Source organism: Gopherus flavomarginatus, chromosome 20 (genome assembly GCF_025201925.1).
Source record: "Gopherus flavomarginatus isolate rGopFla2 chromosome 20, rGopFla2.mat.asm, whole genome shotgun sequence".
Lineage (NCBI taxonomy): Eukaryota > Metazoa > Chordata > Testudines > Testudinidae > Gopherus > Gopherus flavomarginatus.
The window spans coordinates 22,610,905-22,628,206 of record NC_066636.1 but is presented as its reverse complement, the minus strand read 5'-3'; the positions used below and the strand labels follow the sequence as shown (position 1 = coordinate 22,628,206).

The 17,302-nt window shown below is 55.4% G+C and overlaps 1 protein-coding gene across 2 annotated transcripts in view; it reads left to right on the top strand.

Moving 5' to 3' along the window:
* Positions 1 to 3,607, top strand: part of KIRREL1 (kirre like nephrin family adhesion molecule 1) — an 82,657-nt gene extending 79,050 nt beyond the window's left edge. For both annotated transcript variants that reach the window (XM_050930901.1, XM_050930902.1), the window contains 4 exons: positions 425 to 532; positions 1,185 to 1,324; positions 2,060 to 2,137; positions 2,564 to 3,607. In XM_050930901.1, the coding sequence (XP_050786858.1) occupies positions 425 to 532; positions 1,185 to 1,324; positions 2,060 to 2,137; positions 2,564 to 3,034 (797 nt within the window). In that variant the 3' untranslated portion in view covers positions 3,035 to 3,607. The remainder of the gene's footprint in view (positions 1 to 424; positions 533 to 1,184; positions 1,325 to 2,059; positions 2,138 to 2,563) is intronic.
* The last annotated feature ends 13,695 nt before the right edge of the window (positions 3,608 to 17,302 follow it).

Below are 17,302 nucleotides of genomic sequence, written 5' to 3'. Positions count from 1 at the left end.
CAGTGTTGTCTGATGGTTAGAGCAGGAGGCTGGGTAGGTTCCTTGTTTCTCTGCCACTGACAGTGTGAGACCTTGGGCAGCTCCCTCCCCCTCTCTGTGCCTCAGTTTCTCCCTCTGGGGAGCAGGGCTAATGACACCAACCTGGCGGGCTGTGCAGTGAGCCTGTCACAATTACCAGGCACTTTGCCACCCCCAGTGATCTGCACTAAGGGCCATGGGAAACCCTCCCTTCCCTTGAAACCAAGACCCAGAAGGGACAGACATCACAGCCTGGGCAGCGCCACCCCGTGCTGCTAGGACCTCCCAGCCTAGGAGGGGATCCTGCTCCATCTAGGGGCAGGCGGGGGCTAAGGGGCAAGGTTGGACGGGCTAGGGAGGGGACAGTGCAGCTCCCCCAGCTAACCCACCTCCGTACCCCCTGCAGAAGTCCTGCCTGTGGGCATCATTGCCGGAGCCACCATCGGGGCCAGCATCCTCCTCATCTTCTTCCTCGTCGCCCTGGTCTGCTTCCTCTACCGGCGCCGCAAAGGAAGTGAGTGCAGGGGAGGGGGGAAGAATTCCCGGGAACCCCCTTCAGCTCAGCCCGGGGGCTAGGAAGGAGGGGAACAGCTTCAGACTGCCCCAGCCGGCACCTACCAGCCATTCAAGGGACAGGCAGGGGTAGGACCAAGCAGCCATGTGGTCCACAGGGGCCACAGCTGGATGCATCCCCCCCACACACACACACACTGTGCCAGTCTGTGGACCGATGTTCCCTCACCCCAGGCCCAGGACGGAGCATGAGGCCCACGGGGAGCTTTGTCCACCGGAGGCGCCCCTTGGAACGCCCGCGCCACCAGCAGGCGACAGGAATGGCCACGGCTCCTTGGTGCCGGGTGCTGGGCATAGGCAGGTGCCCACAGTGCCAGGTGTTGGGGCCAGGAGCAGCTTTAAGGGGGAAAGCACTGCTACAGGGGGGTGCTTCCTCTGGACCTATGGGGTCCCTGGCCAAGGTCCCGTCCCAGCAGGGAGGACTGGTGGCTGTGGGGGCTTCCTAGGAAGGAGGCCAGTTTCTCCAGGCCAGGGGGAAGGGTGAGTCCAGGGCCTCTGACAGCCAGGGCTCTGGGCTGGGCTCTCCAGCTAGGAGAGGCCGGAGTGCAGCCGGCAGAGCCCCCCATCCATCCGTCCATCCATGTTTCTCACAGGCCGCAAGGACGTGACCCTGCGCAAGCTGGACATCAAGGTGGAGACGGTGAACCGGGAGCCCCTGACGCTGCATGCGGACCGCGAGGAGGACACGGCCAGCGTCTCCACAGCAACTCGCGTCATGAAGGCCATCTACTCGGTGAGGTCCCCCCAGGGCCCCAGAACGAGCCCAGCAGCACAACAGAGCGAGACAATTCACTACTGCTCAGGGCACCTGTGGGACCGAGAGTGTGTGTTAGTGGTTGGAGTGATGGAGAAGGCGGCTGGGAGCCAGGACTCCTGGGTTCCCTCCCTGGGACTGGGAGTGTGGTCTGGGGATTAGAACAGGGAAGCAGGACTCCTGGATTCTGGGGTCTCCTAGCTGCACCCTTCACAAGAGGGAGACCAGCCTGGCACCCATCAGACAGTCCAGCCATGCCCCATGGAGCCATCCACGTCTAGCCACCCTGGGCTGTAGCTTCTGGGCGTGCCCCCCAAGGGCCAGGATGGGTGGTGTAACTCCGTGATGCTTTGTCTCTGTGATCCATAGGGGCTGATGACGGTATTGCTGGCTCTGTCCTTTAGCTCAAGCAGTAGCAACTCAGGCTTTCACTTTCAAAGGTCCCAGGTTTGATCCCTGGTGCTGCCAGCCCAGAGTACAGGACTTGGACTCCTGGGTTCTCTACGGATCTGTGAAGGGAGTGTGGGCTAGTAATTAGAATAGGGAGCCCGGACTCCTGGGTCCCATTCTCAGCTGGTTACATCAGTGCCCCCAGAGTGTGGGAAGGAGCCACAGCCTGGGATGACTTGGGGGCTGGGGAGCCAAGCGGCCGGTGGGCTAAGGCAAAGCCGCGGCGGGGAAGCTGACAGGCCCCTTTTCCATCTCCGTCAACAGTCGTTCAAGGATGACGTGGACCTGAAGCAGGATATGCGGTGCGACACCATCGACACGCGGGAGGAGTACGAACTCAAGGTCCGGCACCCTTCCCCCACCCCGGGGACTCCTGTCAGCTGAGTGTGCAATGGAATGTGTGTGCTTGGGCAGGGGAAGGCGGCGTGCGGGGGAGTGATGGTGCCAAGGTGCCTGAGCGCACCAGTGACTGTGCTTGCGTGCGAAGGATTGTGTGATGGTGTGTGCACGCCAGCAACTCTGTGTGTGGATGGGATTACATGTGTCTCTCTGCTAGGAGTGGGAGCCAGGACTCCTGGATTCTTTTCTGAGCTCTGGGTGGGAGGGGAGTGGGGTCTAGTGGATAGAGCAGGGGACTGGGAGCCAGGACTCCTGGGTTCTTTGCCCAGCTCTGCCCCTGGAATATTCCACAGGCACCCAGAGCTTTGCCCTGCCCCATGTGAGCACCCTGGTGCTGCCTGAACCTGCCCCTCTCCTTTCCCCTTCCAGGACCCAACCAATGGCTACTACAACGTTCGTGCCCACGAGGACCGCCCGCCCTCCCGCACCGTGCTCTACGCTGACTACCGCACCCCGGGCCCCGCCCGCTACGACATGCGCCCCTCCTCCCGCCTCTCCCACTCCAGCGGCTATGCCCAGCTGAACACCTATAGCCGGGGCCCCGCGTCGGACTACACCACCGAGCCAGCCCCGGGGCCCCCGCCGGGCACTGCCACGGGCGAGACGGCCAGCCAGCTCTCCTACGAGAACTACGGTGGCCACGCCGCCTTCCCGCCCAGCGCCGGCTATGCCACCTACCGCCTGGGCTACAGCCAGCCCCCCCCGCCCAGCCTGGACCGTGCCCCCTACGACGCCTACGACCCCATGGGCAAGTACGCCAGCGCCACCCGCTTTTCCTACACCTCCCAGCACTCGGACTATGGGCAACGGTTCCAGCAGCGGATGCAGACTCACGTCTGAAGGACCTGGGGGCTGTGGGGGGACGATCCTCACCGGAGACATAAGGGGGGTTCACAGGTACTTTGTGACTGTCCTCTGATATTCAGGGGCTTTTCCTGAACCCCCCACGCCCATCCCTCCAGCAGCAGAATTCTCAGCCTGCCCAGCGACTGCACCCCTAACCGCCTGGATTCAGGGGATCCTGGCATCCGGCTGACTCTGGGGACTCTCTTCCCCTATATCTGAGCTTCCATCCAGCCACCCATTGTGTTGTCTTCGTTCGTTCTTTTCAGCCCATGTCTCGAGGGGCCAGCGCCCTCCCCAACTGGAAGGAAAACCAATTTTTGAGGGGCTGGGGAGCCTCACCCCTACCCCTGCCCTGCTCACGTGTGGCTGGAGGCCGGAGAAAGCGTGCTGGTAGCTGCAGGGGGGGAGATTCCCTCCCGCGGCCTGGATCTGGAAACTTGCCCCCGGCCACGCTAGGGATACCCGATTTCTTTGCCACGCATCGGATCTTTGAGGGGAGACGGGCCAAGAGCTGAACTCCGCCAGGGTGAAAGGTTGTGACAACAAGGTGGGGGAGGGTTGTGGGGCAGCGGAGGACCAAGCGGCGTTTGGGGGTGGCTGAAGGCAGGCGAGGCTGTGCATTGCCCCGGGGGCCGTGGGATCCCTGGGGTCTGCAACAGGCTCCCGCACAGCTCGGCCGCTAGGAGGCAGAGAGTCGTGCCGGCTCCGGCTCCCAGGGCATGATGGGTCTCGCCACAGGGGGCACTGCGCTCTAGATGTGAACACGCCCGGGCGGGGGGCTGGTGCCTGTCGGCCGGCAGGCCGGCTAACCCTGCAGCCAGCCTCCGAGTGGGCAAAGGGCTTTAATCCCGCCTCAGCACCCATCGCTCAGCGCCTGGCAGGATCGGGCCCTAATGTGGAAGACTAACCTGGAGCAGGAGCTTTTGATCTAGGCCATACCTGGGACCCCCATCCAATACGAGGACTCCCTATTCTAGAGCAGGGTCCCATGTCCAATACCGGGACCTCCTATACAAATCCATACTGGGACGCCCCCTACAATCCAGGTACTCCCTATCCTATCCCTTTCCCGTATTGGGATCCCTCCTGCCCCACTTAGCAATATGGGCAGGGTGAAACGCTCGTGACCCCTACGTTGCGAATCCCTGACCTAGATGGCGCTGCTGGCCCTAGGGAGAAAAGTCAGCCCCACACCTGAGTGCTTCCATTCACGACAGCACAAGCCAGACCTGGCCACTCCAGTGTCTCTCGGGGTGGCTGGATCCCTTACCGCTTGCACCCCAAATTGGATCCCTCCCCCACATGGCGTTCCTCTTTAAAAGAAAGCAGGGGCCCCCTATCTCTCCTCCAGTACCCCGTCCGTCCAGGGCCAAGCTGACTCTGTCGCCCTGTCCCTAGCACTTTGAATACATTTCTTTGGGTTTATGTTGGGTTTTTTTATATATATATTTTATACGGGGGGTTGATTGGTTGGTTGGTTTTTTCTTCCGAAAGGACCAATTGGAATCCTGCCTCTTCCACCATTTCCTGTGCCTTGAACTTCAGCTTTATTTGACCCATTGGCGTTCACTTGCGCGGTGGAACAGAAGCGAAGGGGGCAGGAGCGCTGGCTGGGCAAAATGTTTTAGGGGCTGGTGGCACCCCGGGGTGGGTAAGCTGGAGGCTCATGTCTCCCCCTAGTGTCTGGCACCAACCACTACAACAGCCTGTCCCCGAGGCCAGGGGAGGAGCTGCCCTTTTAGCCTGAGGCATCAAGAGCTGTGTTTTTAGAGCTGAAGGTCACGAGTTCCATTCCCCGTGGCGGACACAGTCTCCACTGACAATAGGGCCTTTCCAGGGCTGCCCATTGAGAAATGATGGGGGCCCCTGGATTTCCCAGGGTTGTTAGTTTGGTGTGGGTCAGGGATATCCTTCAAGCTTCCCAAGTATCCCGGTGAAGCTGCACCCCACTCCTGGAAGGGATCAGGGGGCTCTGTTTTCAAAGCCTGGCAGTGCCATTCCCCAGCCAGGCAGAGGGGGCACTGATGAGCGACACTAGGTCTCGCCCTGCAGCGTGAGCAATGCAAGTCTTAAGCAGCACTGAGCAGGACCCCGGCACCAACCTTCACTGCCCTTTCCACCATTGCTCCAATAGGGAGCAGGACTCGAACCCAGGCCCAACTTCTCCACAGTCACGCCCGGCCCAGGTATCAAACTCTGATCTCCCGCATGGCTGGGTAGAGTATAAAGCCACCAGCCCTGTCTTGCCTCTTTCTTCCTAGTACCTACTGGTGTGGCTGGGCCGTTCCCGCCCTGGGCTGCAGCAGTTCTGGATCTTTTCCTGTGACCTTGCAGCGTCGGTTTTGTTTGCACAAATCGGGGCCTTGATTTTATGTACAGATAACACCCTCCCACACCCTTATGTTACAGAGCCATTCAGATACCGTACAGCCGTGAGCCGCGTGGGTTATCGGCACGTCAGCAGAAGGGGTGAGCCGTGGTTATAGCAGCCACTTGGCCGGCTGGAGCCTATAACAATCTAGACCGGTGGGGTTGCCATTTATTAAAACATCGCCTGACCCTTTATTTACCCTGTTTGAAAGCAGCTGGAATTTGGCTGTGTCTCCTGATATGGGCTTTTCCTGCCCTATTTATGGGACTTATCCAGCGGCCATTAACCTGGCACCTAAGAACTTCAGTCTTCACTGTGCTTTTCCTCACACCCCCTTGTGAGGCTGGGCAGGGCTGGTCTCTGGGGCACCTGGCACTGACCACTGTCTGAAGGCAGGACACTGGGCTAGATGGACTCTTGGGCTGACCTAGGATGGCCATTCTTAGGGTCTTAGCCCCACGGTACAGATGGGGAACTGCAGCCCAGAGACCCAGATTTTTACAGGTGTTTTGGCGTAGCTGCACTCAGCATTGCAACGCCTAATTGATTTAGGAACCCAGATCATTTCCAAAGGGGTTTAGGCACTCCAGAGCCTAACCCTCATGGGCAGCTGATGGGATTTTTGCTCCAAAGTACCTAAATCCTTTTGGAAGCTGAGTTTTAGCTCCCAAATGAGTTAGGTGTTGCAAAATTGGGCACAACACTGCCCAGTATCTGGCTCAGTCATGCGCCCTGGGTCAGTGGGAGAACAGAGTTGACCCTGGGTCTACCTGGTCTCAGGATAACAACCTGATCCAGGGACCAGCTCTTACCACGCCACTTTCAGGAGTCACGTTATTTTGAACTTCAGCTTCCCCGCCCCCCCTTAGTAATACATTTCTAGCTCTTCTGTTTTTAAAGAAAAGAACCCAGGCTTTAACCACTAGACATCACGCTCCTCCCAGCACCTGCAAACATGACCCTGAAAGATTCAGAGAATCAAAAGAACCCAGTTTTTTTCCCAGCTCATGATTTGTGGGAGGTCTGATAGGCGATTTGTGAATGATTGAGATTGGCAGCACTGGCAGTGGGATCTTAATATAAAGTCTGAGCCAAATCTGGCGCCGGGGTCCATGACTGGAGCCAGGGGCTGCTGCAATACAAATAATAATGACTAATGGTCATCATAAGTAACAAACCAGTGCTGGCTAATTTGCTGGCATGAGTCGGTCATGTGAGAAGGGTTTTTTTTAATATGAATGTATCTAAATATATATTTGATATAAATATCCTGCCAAGCAAATTCTTGAAAGCCAGAAGCACATGTTCTTAATGCTCAGCGGTATATAATTATAGATCAACGCCCCCCACAAAACTTCTGCTTTGAGGCAGACAGCTGGCACGGGAAATTTCAGCCCAAAGGGTTAACGTCTGCAATGTTCTAAGCAACTGAAAACAAAGTCTTAGAATGGAACGTGTTGGGCAACCTTAACTCTAGGAGGTGTGCCGGGCACCCTGCAGAGATCATGGGGGTTGGCTGGGCTGTGTAGAGGGCCATGGAAAATGAGGGCAAAGCAATAATTCCTCGAGGGAGAGGGTTGTGTCTGGGAGGGGGAGCTGGGGAAAAGCCGTAGGGCGTAGCGAGTCCTAGAGCTCAAATCCTGAGAGATTTGTTTTTTCGCTTGATCTCAGTCTGGCTTCGGGGTTTGAACGGCCCCTGGATGGCTACCCTCGCTTCCCTCTCTTGAGTGTTTGTGCTCCGCAGTGTAAACCTGCTTGTGGCTAACTCCAGTTCACGGGGACTGGCTCCCAGGGGTGAGAGCCAGGACACCTGGGTTCTATTCCCAGCTCTGGGAGGGGAGGGAGGTCTAGTAGTTAGATCAGAGGACTGGGAGTCAGGATTCCTGGGTCCTATTCCTAGCTCGGGGAGGGGAGGGGAGTCTAGTGGTTAGATATGGGGACTGGGAGTCTGGACTCCCAGGGGATGGAGTCTAGTAGGTTACAGCAGCCAGGGCTGGGAGTCAGGACTCCTGGGTTTTACCTCGTTTGTGTCGGTTAATCTGGTGTAACCCAACCAGTGGGGTGTTCTGTCTCTCCCTAGTGGCAGCTTGGCCACACAACTAGAGATTGAGGCGCCTGCCACAGCTTGGCTGCCAGATGAGCTCAGGGCTAGCAGAGGCTCGGGCATCAAGATTCAGAGGTTCCCGCGTACAATTCCTGCTGTCGACAGCCCACCCGAGGGTGCGGGATTACAGGCTTAAGCAGGGGTTTGCATGAGTCACTTTAAACCATTTTCAGTCAAACCGGTGCAAGTTCTGGGTGTGTAGCAGCCACTGGGAGCTGGGAACCCAGTTCCCGCGGAATTTCACGGGGAGTTGGGTGCCAAGCTGCCTTCGGTTGCTTTGCATCCCCCAACAGAGCGCCCCTTGGGCAGCTGGACGATGGGAACGGTTCGGCCCTGACGGCGCCAGGTTAGTTCAGTGCCGGAAGCCAGCACAGGATACGGCCAGGCGCAGGCAGGTTCCTCTCCATTCAGGACCTCGGTGATGGGTAGGGCGGCGTTCTCTGTCTGCCTTGTCCCACAGCTCTAGAGGGGTCTCGTCAGCTGAGCCCACCTGGGTGGCCTTTCCTTTGCATCAGGGCACTGGGGCTGTGGAGAGAGACAGGATGGATCCCCCCCCCACCTACAAACCCCGGCAGTCAGGAACAACCCACCCCTTGGTTCAATTCACTCCCTCTGGTGCTAATTCACAAGCCTTCACCCTTGCCAGAACCCAACAGCCATGGCTGAGTGCAAGGGTGGGGGAGCAGACCCAGCATCACCCACTTTGAAGGAGTTAACCTTGACCTCCTGCCCCCCGAAGGTACCTTTAAAACAGGTCTGATCCTGCAAGGCCCTGAGTCTGAGCCCAGGAACCGCGCTCGCGGCCTGCAGCTTTAATTCAGGCGTCGCCACTATCAGGCCACGTGGCTTTTTTTCTTCCCCAGCGGTGCCTGTGGGGACCCCCCAATGACCCCCGTTCTCCCTCGCCCCCGTCTAGAGCGGGGGGGAAGCGGTGGGACTGGCCTTCCCCCCGACGGTGCCAGGATCCTCTTTAGCAATAGCAACCCTCACTGCCATAACACAGAACTGTGCAAAGCCTGGAGCCGAGCGGCTTGACGTGCAGGATCATCTCCGAGGTTATGCAGCTCCCGCCCCCAACACACACACCTTCCAGCTCATTCCTAAACGCCCAGGCTCATTGGATCCCCCACGGGCATGTGGGTGGGGGGGGGAAAGGGGGAGTATTTTTCTTAGCACAGGCCCTTTTAGATTTCTAGAGACATGTATCTGTGATTCCCCTGCACCCCTTGCCTGGCCCCACCTTGGATTATTTTTTTCATTTTCCTTTTTTTTTTAAATATTATGTACTATATTTTTAGTCTTAAACACGATATATTATATATATTTAATTTTTTATATATATAAAAATATAAATGTTACCAAAAGAAGAGGCTGTGTATTGCCTTTGTTGCATGCAAGCGATGCCCAGGGGGAGGGGACAGGAGTGTGTGTATGGATAGGGGGTGTTTCGCATTTGGCACCGAGGTAGCGTTCTCCCCATTGGACAGAGAGGGGAAACTGAGGCACAGAGAGGGGGAAGTTAGGAGCATAAAGACTGTTGAGGGGATGGGCAGAAGCGATTTACTCAAGGTCGCTGGCGATAGGCTACAGCCCCACCTGTGCCAGGCTGCTTACTTCTCCAGGGGAGACTGAGCTAGGCCATGTGACAGGAAGATCAGGTGACTAAGGCCAAGGGATATTAGGGAGCATAATCAAGCCCAGGTACTCGCCTGCCAGGCCATCCAGCACCTCTCCTGCCAGGTGGGACCTGGAGGGCCAGGCTGGGAAGCTGCAGGTGGGTGAGGGAACGTCTGCCCAGCACAGCTGGCACTCAGGTCCTGCTCCTAACCCGACTCCCATCTGCACACAGCAATCCCTGGTCTGGCAGGGTGGGGCGGTCGCTTACCTGCTGCTGGAACTAGTGAATGAGTCAATGGGGATTTCCTGCCTCGGAGCAGGAACACAGACCCTGGGGCTGGGGGCTGGGGGGCTCTCTAGTTTGCACTTGAAAGACTTTCCTTCCTCTCCAGGGGCAATTGGGACGGGGGCCGCAAAAGGGGCCAGCTGGCCTAAAGCCAAGCCCAGCCCCAGGACGGAAGCATCTCTTGACCGTGGGAAGGGTGAGGACTGATAGAAATGCTGTAAAAATGTAATTAACTAGACCCTCCCCACCCCACAAGGCAGAGACTCTTATCTTCTATCGCTTGGGAATGGTTTTTGAAGAGCCCTGAGAGAAGGAGAAACTGAGGCAGGGTGCTGCAGCGCCTCCCCAAGCCACGAGGGCCCCCTGGGTGGCCTCTGGGCTGTTTAGTCACCCAGTGGCAAAGCCAGGTTTCCTGAGTCTGAGGCCAATGCTCTGCCCACTAGGCCACACTGCCTTCCCTTAAGTAGCCTAGCCCCAGGACTTTGAGTGCCTTGAAGAGAAGGCCCCCAAGGCCTCGAGCTTGACTGGCTCTACCAGCATCCCCTGTGTGTGAAAGGCAGCAGGCTTCCGATTCACACCCGTGAGATGTGGGGGTTGCCCCTCTGAAGGGCAGGGAGACGGGATCTGGCCTTAGACACCTGAGCGGCATTGGCAGACCTGGGGGCCGGGTGCCCAAGGCTGGATTTAGCAGGGGGGGCTTCAGTGGGGATGGGGGGGAGCTTGGCAGAGCTGGGGGCAGGGCGCAATTGCAGGGGGGCGCTGGATTTACCCTCTTCTTGCACCGCAGCATTTGGGGCCGTTTACAAGCGGGTTTTGCTTGGGTCAGTTCCTCCCCTTAGTAATAAAAGGGTGGAGGGGGTGGGGGCGAGAACTTGCGAAGCGAGCAGTGGAATTGCTTCTAGAGCAGAAGGCTTTGCACGACGCATCGGGGGAGCCCTTTCACCCAGCCCGATTCTCCTCACTCCCTCGTTAGCGCTGCCTGTAGCTTCCCCCGCAGCCACGGTGGGCCGCCCCCCCTGCACCTCCCCCAGGTCCCTGCTTAATTAGCAACGTTCTAGCTGCTTCTCTCCAACAGCCCCCCCGCTAGCAGCTCTCTCCCAGGAGCCTGCCAATGGAGCGGCTAGGATTTCTCCTGGGGGGCCTCGCACTCAGCACAGCCTGGAATCAGGCAGCAAACAGCTCCTGCTCATGGCTGAGAGGCTGGGTCCTGGGTCAAAGACTGTGGGTGGGGTTTGGATATTCTGCCCCAGATCCTCTCCTGCACAACCCCCCCCACCTTAAAGTCTGATCTCACCCTCCATGTTCCCCCTTTTCCTAACATTGGTGCTCTCTCTGCTGCAGCCCCACTTCCATCAAAGGGGAATGAAGCCTCCGTTACGGTGTAAGCTCCTTGGGGCAGGAACTCTCTGTGTCTGTGCAGCTCTCGGCACAATGGGGCCGTGAGCTCAGCTGGCCCCTCCAGGTGTTAACATAATCTCTGGACCTGGAGCAGCTGGTCCGTGGCTGGCAAAACACACTCATGTCCCGTGCCAGGGCTCACACGGGCTCCACTGACCTATTTCGCAGAAGCTTTTAGCGGGAGCGGATGCCAACATGGGCGAGCCGAGCGCTGCTGTGAATTACATGGCGCTGAGGCATTGGGTTGGTGGTTGTTTTGTTCTGTGTTTTTTCCAGGCAACCCTGCAAATGGGCTGGCTTAATGATTTTGTTTCTCGACAAATGTAGCCTATTACTTTGTGTGTTTCCACGCCTGGTTTATTATGCATGAGCCAGGCACTTTGCCTGCTGCTCCCGGGACCCATCTGAAAAACAAAAAGGTGCTTTGTCAATCTTAATGGCTTTTGGTGGAGCAAGGGATGAGCGATGGAGAGCTGGATAGATAGCTGGGGAGGTGTATGGGGATGGATGGCTGGAGAAGTGGAAAGGAAGACCTGTGGAAAGCAGGATGAATGGATGGCTAGACAAGATAGATGCTGGTTTCTTCTCTCAGTAGCCCTAGTCCCATATTATTGTTAGAATCAAACTGTTGCAGCCCCCAAATCTCTCCTTCAGGAGCAACCACCTCCCTTCTAGCGGCACGAGGAGGTGATCTAGGAAGCTTTAAAGTTGCACCTGCCCAGAGTCTAGATAATCTCTGAAATTCAAGCTCTGGAGGCTTCTCTCCATAGCGAAGCAGCATCGTTTCCCCAGGAAATCAATCTCACCAGCCGGCTAATTTATGCCAGGCACCTGAGACGTATTCTAATTTATTCTACCGGCTGAAACGCACAGCGGCTCCTCTCAGCTGTACAGAAATCTCGCTCCTTGGTCTCCCCTCCCGTTCTCCTTCCCCGCAGACGCGACAAGGCTGCAGCCTTCAGAAGAGCCGACAAGGGGAATTTCTCTTCTCGGCACTCTTTCTTTCGCTGCAATTCCAGCGCGTTTGTTCTCACCTTGATGCGACATGCTCCGGGTGGGCATCAGATGAAAGGGACATGTCTGCGCCGACGTTCACAGGCTGCAGAAGAAAAAGACACCTGGACTAAGCAGAGGAACTAGCAGCCCCAGCAAAAAGCCCAGTTATGGGGATAAAACACTGAGCTGGGATCCTGGAGGTCCAGGTTTGTTTCCTGACTCTCCCATGGTTTCCCTGTGAGAGCCTGGACAAGTCACTGAAAAGCCTGATTTTTCCAGAGGGGTTGATCACCTGTCCTCAGCCGCTCTGAAGATCAAACCTAGAATCTCCTTGCTCCTCTGCCTAGGTACTGAAATGGCCCTTGTAACCAAAGTATTCATACTCCTCCATTTTGATCCTATTTAGCCTCACCGCTAAGGTAGGCTGTTGTCCCCGTTGTACAGATGGGGAACTGAGGTGCAGAGACTTGGCCATGGTCACTCGGGCAATCTGTGGCACAGCAGTGGATGAACCTAGGTCTCCTGAACGCTGCCTCGGGCAGCGGAAAGATGGCAGGAGCCACAGTGGGTACATCTACACTGCAAAGAAAAACCCAGGGTGCCGCCTATCAGAGCCTCCTGCAGCTCGAGTGGGCTGCCTAGCTTAAACTAGCAGTGTAGACCTCTGGGCTCGGCGAAGGAGGAATGTCTACGCTGGTAAGTTTAGCTCCACAGCCCAAAGCTGGCGAGACTGGATCAGTCGGCCTGGGCTCTGGGATTCGGTGCCCTGGGTTTTTCTTTGCACTGAAGACCTAGTCTGTTCCCTGGCCACCCCTGCCCACTTTTGGCTGGACGCTGTTCTCCAAGGGGCCAAAATTCAACCTTCTGTCCACGCAGGATAACACAAGTGGAAAGTTGATGTAAAGTCTCATGGGGAGGGGAGCAAGCAGGGCTCAGTGGATCAGGGACTTGGGATGAAAGATGGGCCATATTTTTCAGCTGAAACTTTTTCTTTCTCTTGTTGAAAAATGCAGCGTCAGGTCGACCAAAACAATTCATGAATTCAGGTTGATTTCACTGAATAGTTGTGATTGGCAGGGGGGGGGAAGGGGGGGGAATCTCTGACACTTTTGAAACATAAGTTTTGACATTTCACTTTTTATTTTGAAACTGACTTCAATGTTACTTTTGAAAATATGTTTTGAAAAAAAGTTCTAACAAAACATTTCATTCAACCTGAAACTTTTTTTTTTTTTTAACTTTTCAGTTCACTGGAAAATGTTCATTTTGAGTTAGTCTGAAACAATTCCGCACCCACCCACCCCCTTGGCCCAATTTTTGCAGTTTACTCCCTGGGCACTGCTTTGCGAGGCACGTGGAGATCAACAGATGAAAAGGGCTCCATAAGCCCTGGGTAACATTCTTACTATTATTAAGGCAGAGACAGTGAGCGGCAGATGAGAGCAACTTCTTTAGCTGATTATTGTTGTCAGTGACAGTCCCGCCCTTTGCAGCCCACTCAGCACAGACAGGGGCCCAGGAAATTACAGGTCTGTCCCTCCCACCTTGAAATCCTGACACGAACACACTCAGCTGATGAGGTAGCGGAAGCCTTTTGTCTTTCCCCAATATTCTGCCTGAGTGATGACCGGGGGCCTGAAGAGAAATGTAACTTTGCATCCCTCGGCCGCCTTGGAAAATAGCTCGCTGCAAGGTGCGAGCAGGCTGGGATTTAGCTCCGCACCATCCCTGATAGTTGTATCAGGTTTAAATAAATAAAACACACACACACACACACACACACACACACCCATCGTTTGTCTCTCAGCACCTGATGATAACGTGCTGCAACCAAACAGAGAGATGGCTCCTGCATCTGCTCGGCTGGCAGGCCGGAGTGGAATCTTTCAGCCCCACCGCTATCTGGGCTGGGGAGAGGTATCACTTGATTTCTCTCCTAATAAGTCAGGCAGACCTGGCAAGGAACAGATAGGCTCAGGGCTAAGGACGCTATTTCCAAAGTTTACCAAGGAACCGTACGGCTCTATGAATTCCTCCATTCTCCCCCGCAAGCGTCCCAGTAACGTTTGCTCAGAGGAGACTCATTAAACAGCCCTGAGAAGAGGGAGGGGAAGATAAAACATCCATGGAAGTGATATGAGTTGGGGGTTAGGAAGAGGCATGTAACTTGGGATGCCTGGGTTCTTTTCCGAGATCTGGGAGCAAATGTGACCTACTGGATAGAGTCAGGACTCCTGGGCACCATCCCCAAGCAAGTGAGTGTTGAGTTGTGCTTGAAACAGGACTGGAGAGCCAGGACTCCTGGGTTCCGTTGCCCTCTCTGGGAAGGACTGTTGTGTAGTGGTTAGAGCAGGGGCGTGGCGATCAGGACTCCTGGGTTCTATTTCCACTTCAGCCACTGCTCTGCTGTGTGGCCTTGAGCAAGCTGCAAATTAGCCTTTCCGTTCCTTAGTTTCCCCATCTGTAAAATGGGGGAAACCAAATCCCTACTGCACAGATGGAGGCGGGGGGCTGAATTAGGTTTTGCAAAGCACTCCAGGCCTCCCTAGGGAAAATGCTCGTGTAAAGTGCTAAGTATTGTTGGTGTCATCCCAGCCTCAAAAGGGAATATTTTATAAAAGTGAATCTCGATCGCTATGTTAGTGATAAATTATAAAACACGGTGTTTCTCTCCTGCATGCATTCTCTCCCTCTCTTCTCCCCATGGTGGCTGATTCTGTTGCAAGCTGGTAGGAATGGCCTATTTCACAACATAGGCTTTTACAGCGGTGGGGGTGGGGGTTGAAACACTTTTTTTTTAATTTATGGCAGTGATGCACAACACCAGCCCTTTGTACTTTAACAGGGCAGTGTCTTTTATCCGAGGAGCTTAACGCATTTCACAAGCCCTAAAGAATGATGCCTCAACCCACGTCTGCAATGTCTTCATCCCCTACTTCCATCCAGGGGAGACAGGAAATTGGGTAAGTGCCTCTAATAATTTAGGACCCGAGCCTGCAGCCACCCCCTGGAACGGCTTACATGGTGCCTGTCACCAGGGTATCTGGCACCTGATGCCCATTAGTGAATTCAATAATCCCATTTCATAGGTAGGGAACTGAGGCACAGGGAGATTAATTAATTTGCCCCAAATCACACAGGGAGTTTCTGGCAGAGTCAAAAATTGATTGCAGGCTTTCCCAATCCCTATTTCAGTGTCTTAACCCCAAGCCCAATCCTTCCTCTCAACACCCATGGCCAGGAAATGGAGAATCTGCTGCTTTCAAGAATCAAATTCAGACCAATCCTTTGCCGAGGCTAAAATATTGGGCCAGTTTTTCCCCTCTGTTTTATATTTTGCTTTCTCCAGTGGATGGTGGTTTTCTTTGTGGGATCTTTGAGATGCATTTTGGCCCAGCAGCAGTTTAATTTTAAACACTTCCAAAATTGCCTTTTATCAAAGACAACCCTCCAAAAAAACCAACCCAGACAGGCTCTGGCAAATGCCTAAAGAGAGTGGGGCTGTTTTATCTTAGGTCCTTACCTGGCCACCGTTGCTGTGGTATCAGAGCACCTCACAAGCTTTACCGTATTTATCGTCACAGCACCCTTGTGAAGCAGGGCAGTGCTATTCTCCCCATTGTACAGATGGGAGAACTGAGGCACAGAGAGACTTACCCAAGATCACAAGGTGGCAGAGCAAGGAACTGACCCCACATCTCCCAACCACTACACTATCCTTCCTACCACATTTTGTACAGGAGCAGGAGACGCAGGTTCTGGTGGCGCGAACATGGGAGCGAATTCCTGATTCTACAGTTTGCCACTCACCTTGGCTGCTGTGATGGGTAATGGGGAGAGTGGCAGGTCTCTGGGACAGCCAGGCCCATATGGGGGCTTTAAAGGCCAAATTTAACAGCTGGCTGTGAAAAGGAAGCCAGTGCAGCTATTGCAGAATGGAGGCAATGTGACCTCTCTGGCTAACAGGTGGGCAGTGGGGTTCTGCCCCATACTGCATGTGGGCTCCCGGCGTAGCATTGCTGCAGCGGCCTGTTCTCAGGGCTGCACAGGGCTGGTTTTCTGCAACAAGCTAGGACCTAAGAAGCAACAGTCACTAATGCTGCCCCTGAGAAAATCCATTGCCAGCTGGGAGTCAGGATGTGGGAATCCCAGGGGAGCCCCTCATATTGTGAACTAAGGGGTGAGTAGGCAGGTTCCCTCCCTAACAAGCACAGAGAACGAACCCTGCACTGCTCTCAAAATCCTTCCCTCAACCTGCCTAAACCGGTCGTGTCCTGGGCAGGTTGAACTACTGCTGATGCCTTGTTGAATGGGGAATAAATGGCTCTGACTGTCAGCGAACTGACAACCTGTCAGCCAGCAGGAAGAGCTCTGAGCTCCATGCAGCTCCAGGAGGGCAAGCAGAGTCCAGCAGAGCAGGGGCTGTTGCCACTCCCCTGAGTATCGATTCCTCTCTGCAGTGAAACGATTGACAAAGCTCCCTGATCCCCCACATCCCCGTTAGGGTACAGCATTGCAGACGGTGCTCAGGGACGCTCGCCATTAGAGCATGCTAAAAGCCAGCCACAGGCGGTCTTGTCTGGGCCAGGGGCCACTGCTAGACATCTCAGAGGGAAGTGGTAAAAATACCATTAAGTGTCCCTCAACCTTAGCTCTTGGCATCGGGACACCTCAAAGCACGTTGCAAAGGAAGCCTGGTATCATTATCCCCCCAGTAAAGATGGGGAAATTGAGGCACAGAGAGGGAAAGTGACTTGTTCAATGTCACACAGCAGTTTAATGGCAGAGCTGGGAATAGAAATCAGCAACCCTGACCCCTGCCTCTCTCCCCACACACACTTAAATTCTCTATCCACTAGATTATACCACCTACAGCTGGGCAGTTAGCAATGGCTTTATGGTCTAAAGAATGAGGGTAGATAACCCTCTTTCTTTATCCTCTCTTATGGCACAGTGGCTGGTTCTTGTGATCAGGAGCGGCGCCAGGGTTTCTGACGCCTTAGGCGGACGGCCATTTCGCCTCCCCCCACGGCCCCGGTGGACCTACCGCAGTAATGCCGGCGGACGGTCCGCTGCTGGAAAGGCTCCGTCAGAGCTGCCGCAGTGATGCCGGTGGGCGGTTCGCTGGTCTAAAGGCTCCAGTGGACCTGCCGCGTCCACCGGAGCCTTTAGACCAGCGCACCGTCCGCTGAAATGACTGCGGCAGCTCCACCGGAGCCTTTCCAGCAGCGGACCGTCCGCCGGCATCACTGCGGTAAGTCCACTGGACCCGTGTGCCGCCCTTCCCCCCCCTCCGGCAAAATAGCACCCCCCAAAAAATTCTGGCGCCCTGGGCCATTGCCTAGGTCGCCTAAATGGTAGCGCCGGCCCTGCTTGTGATCTTACTTGAATCCAACCAAGCCCTAGGACTCAATATCATGTGGCCGTGAGTTCTACAAACTAATCGTATCACATACACCTCTACCTCCATATAACATGACCCGCTATAAC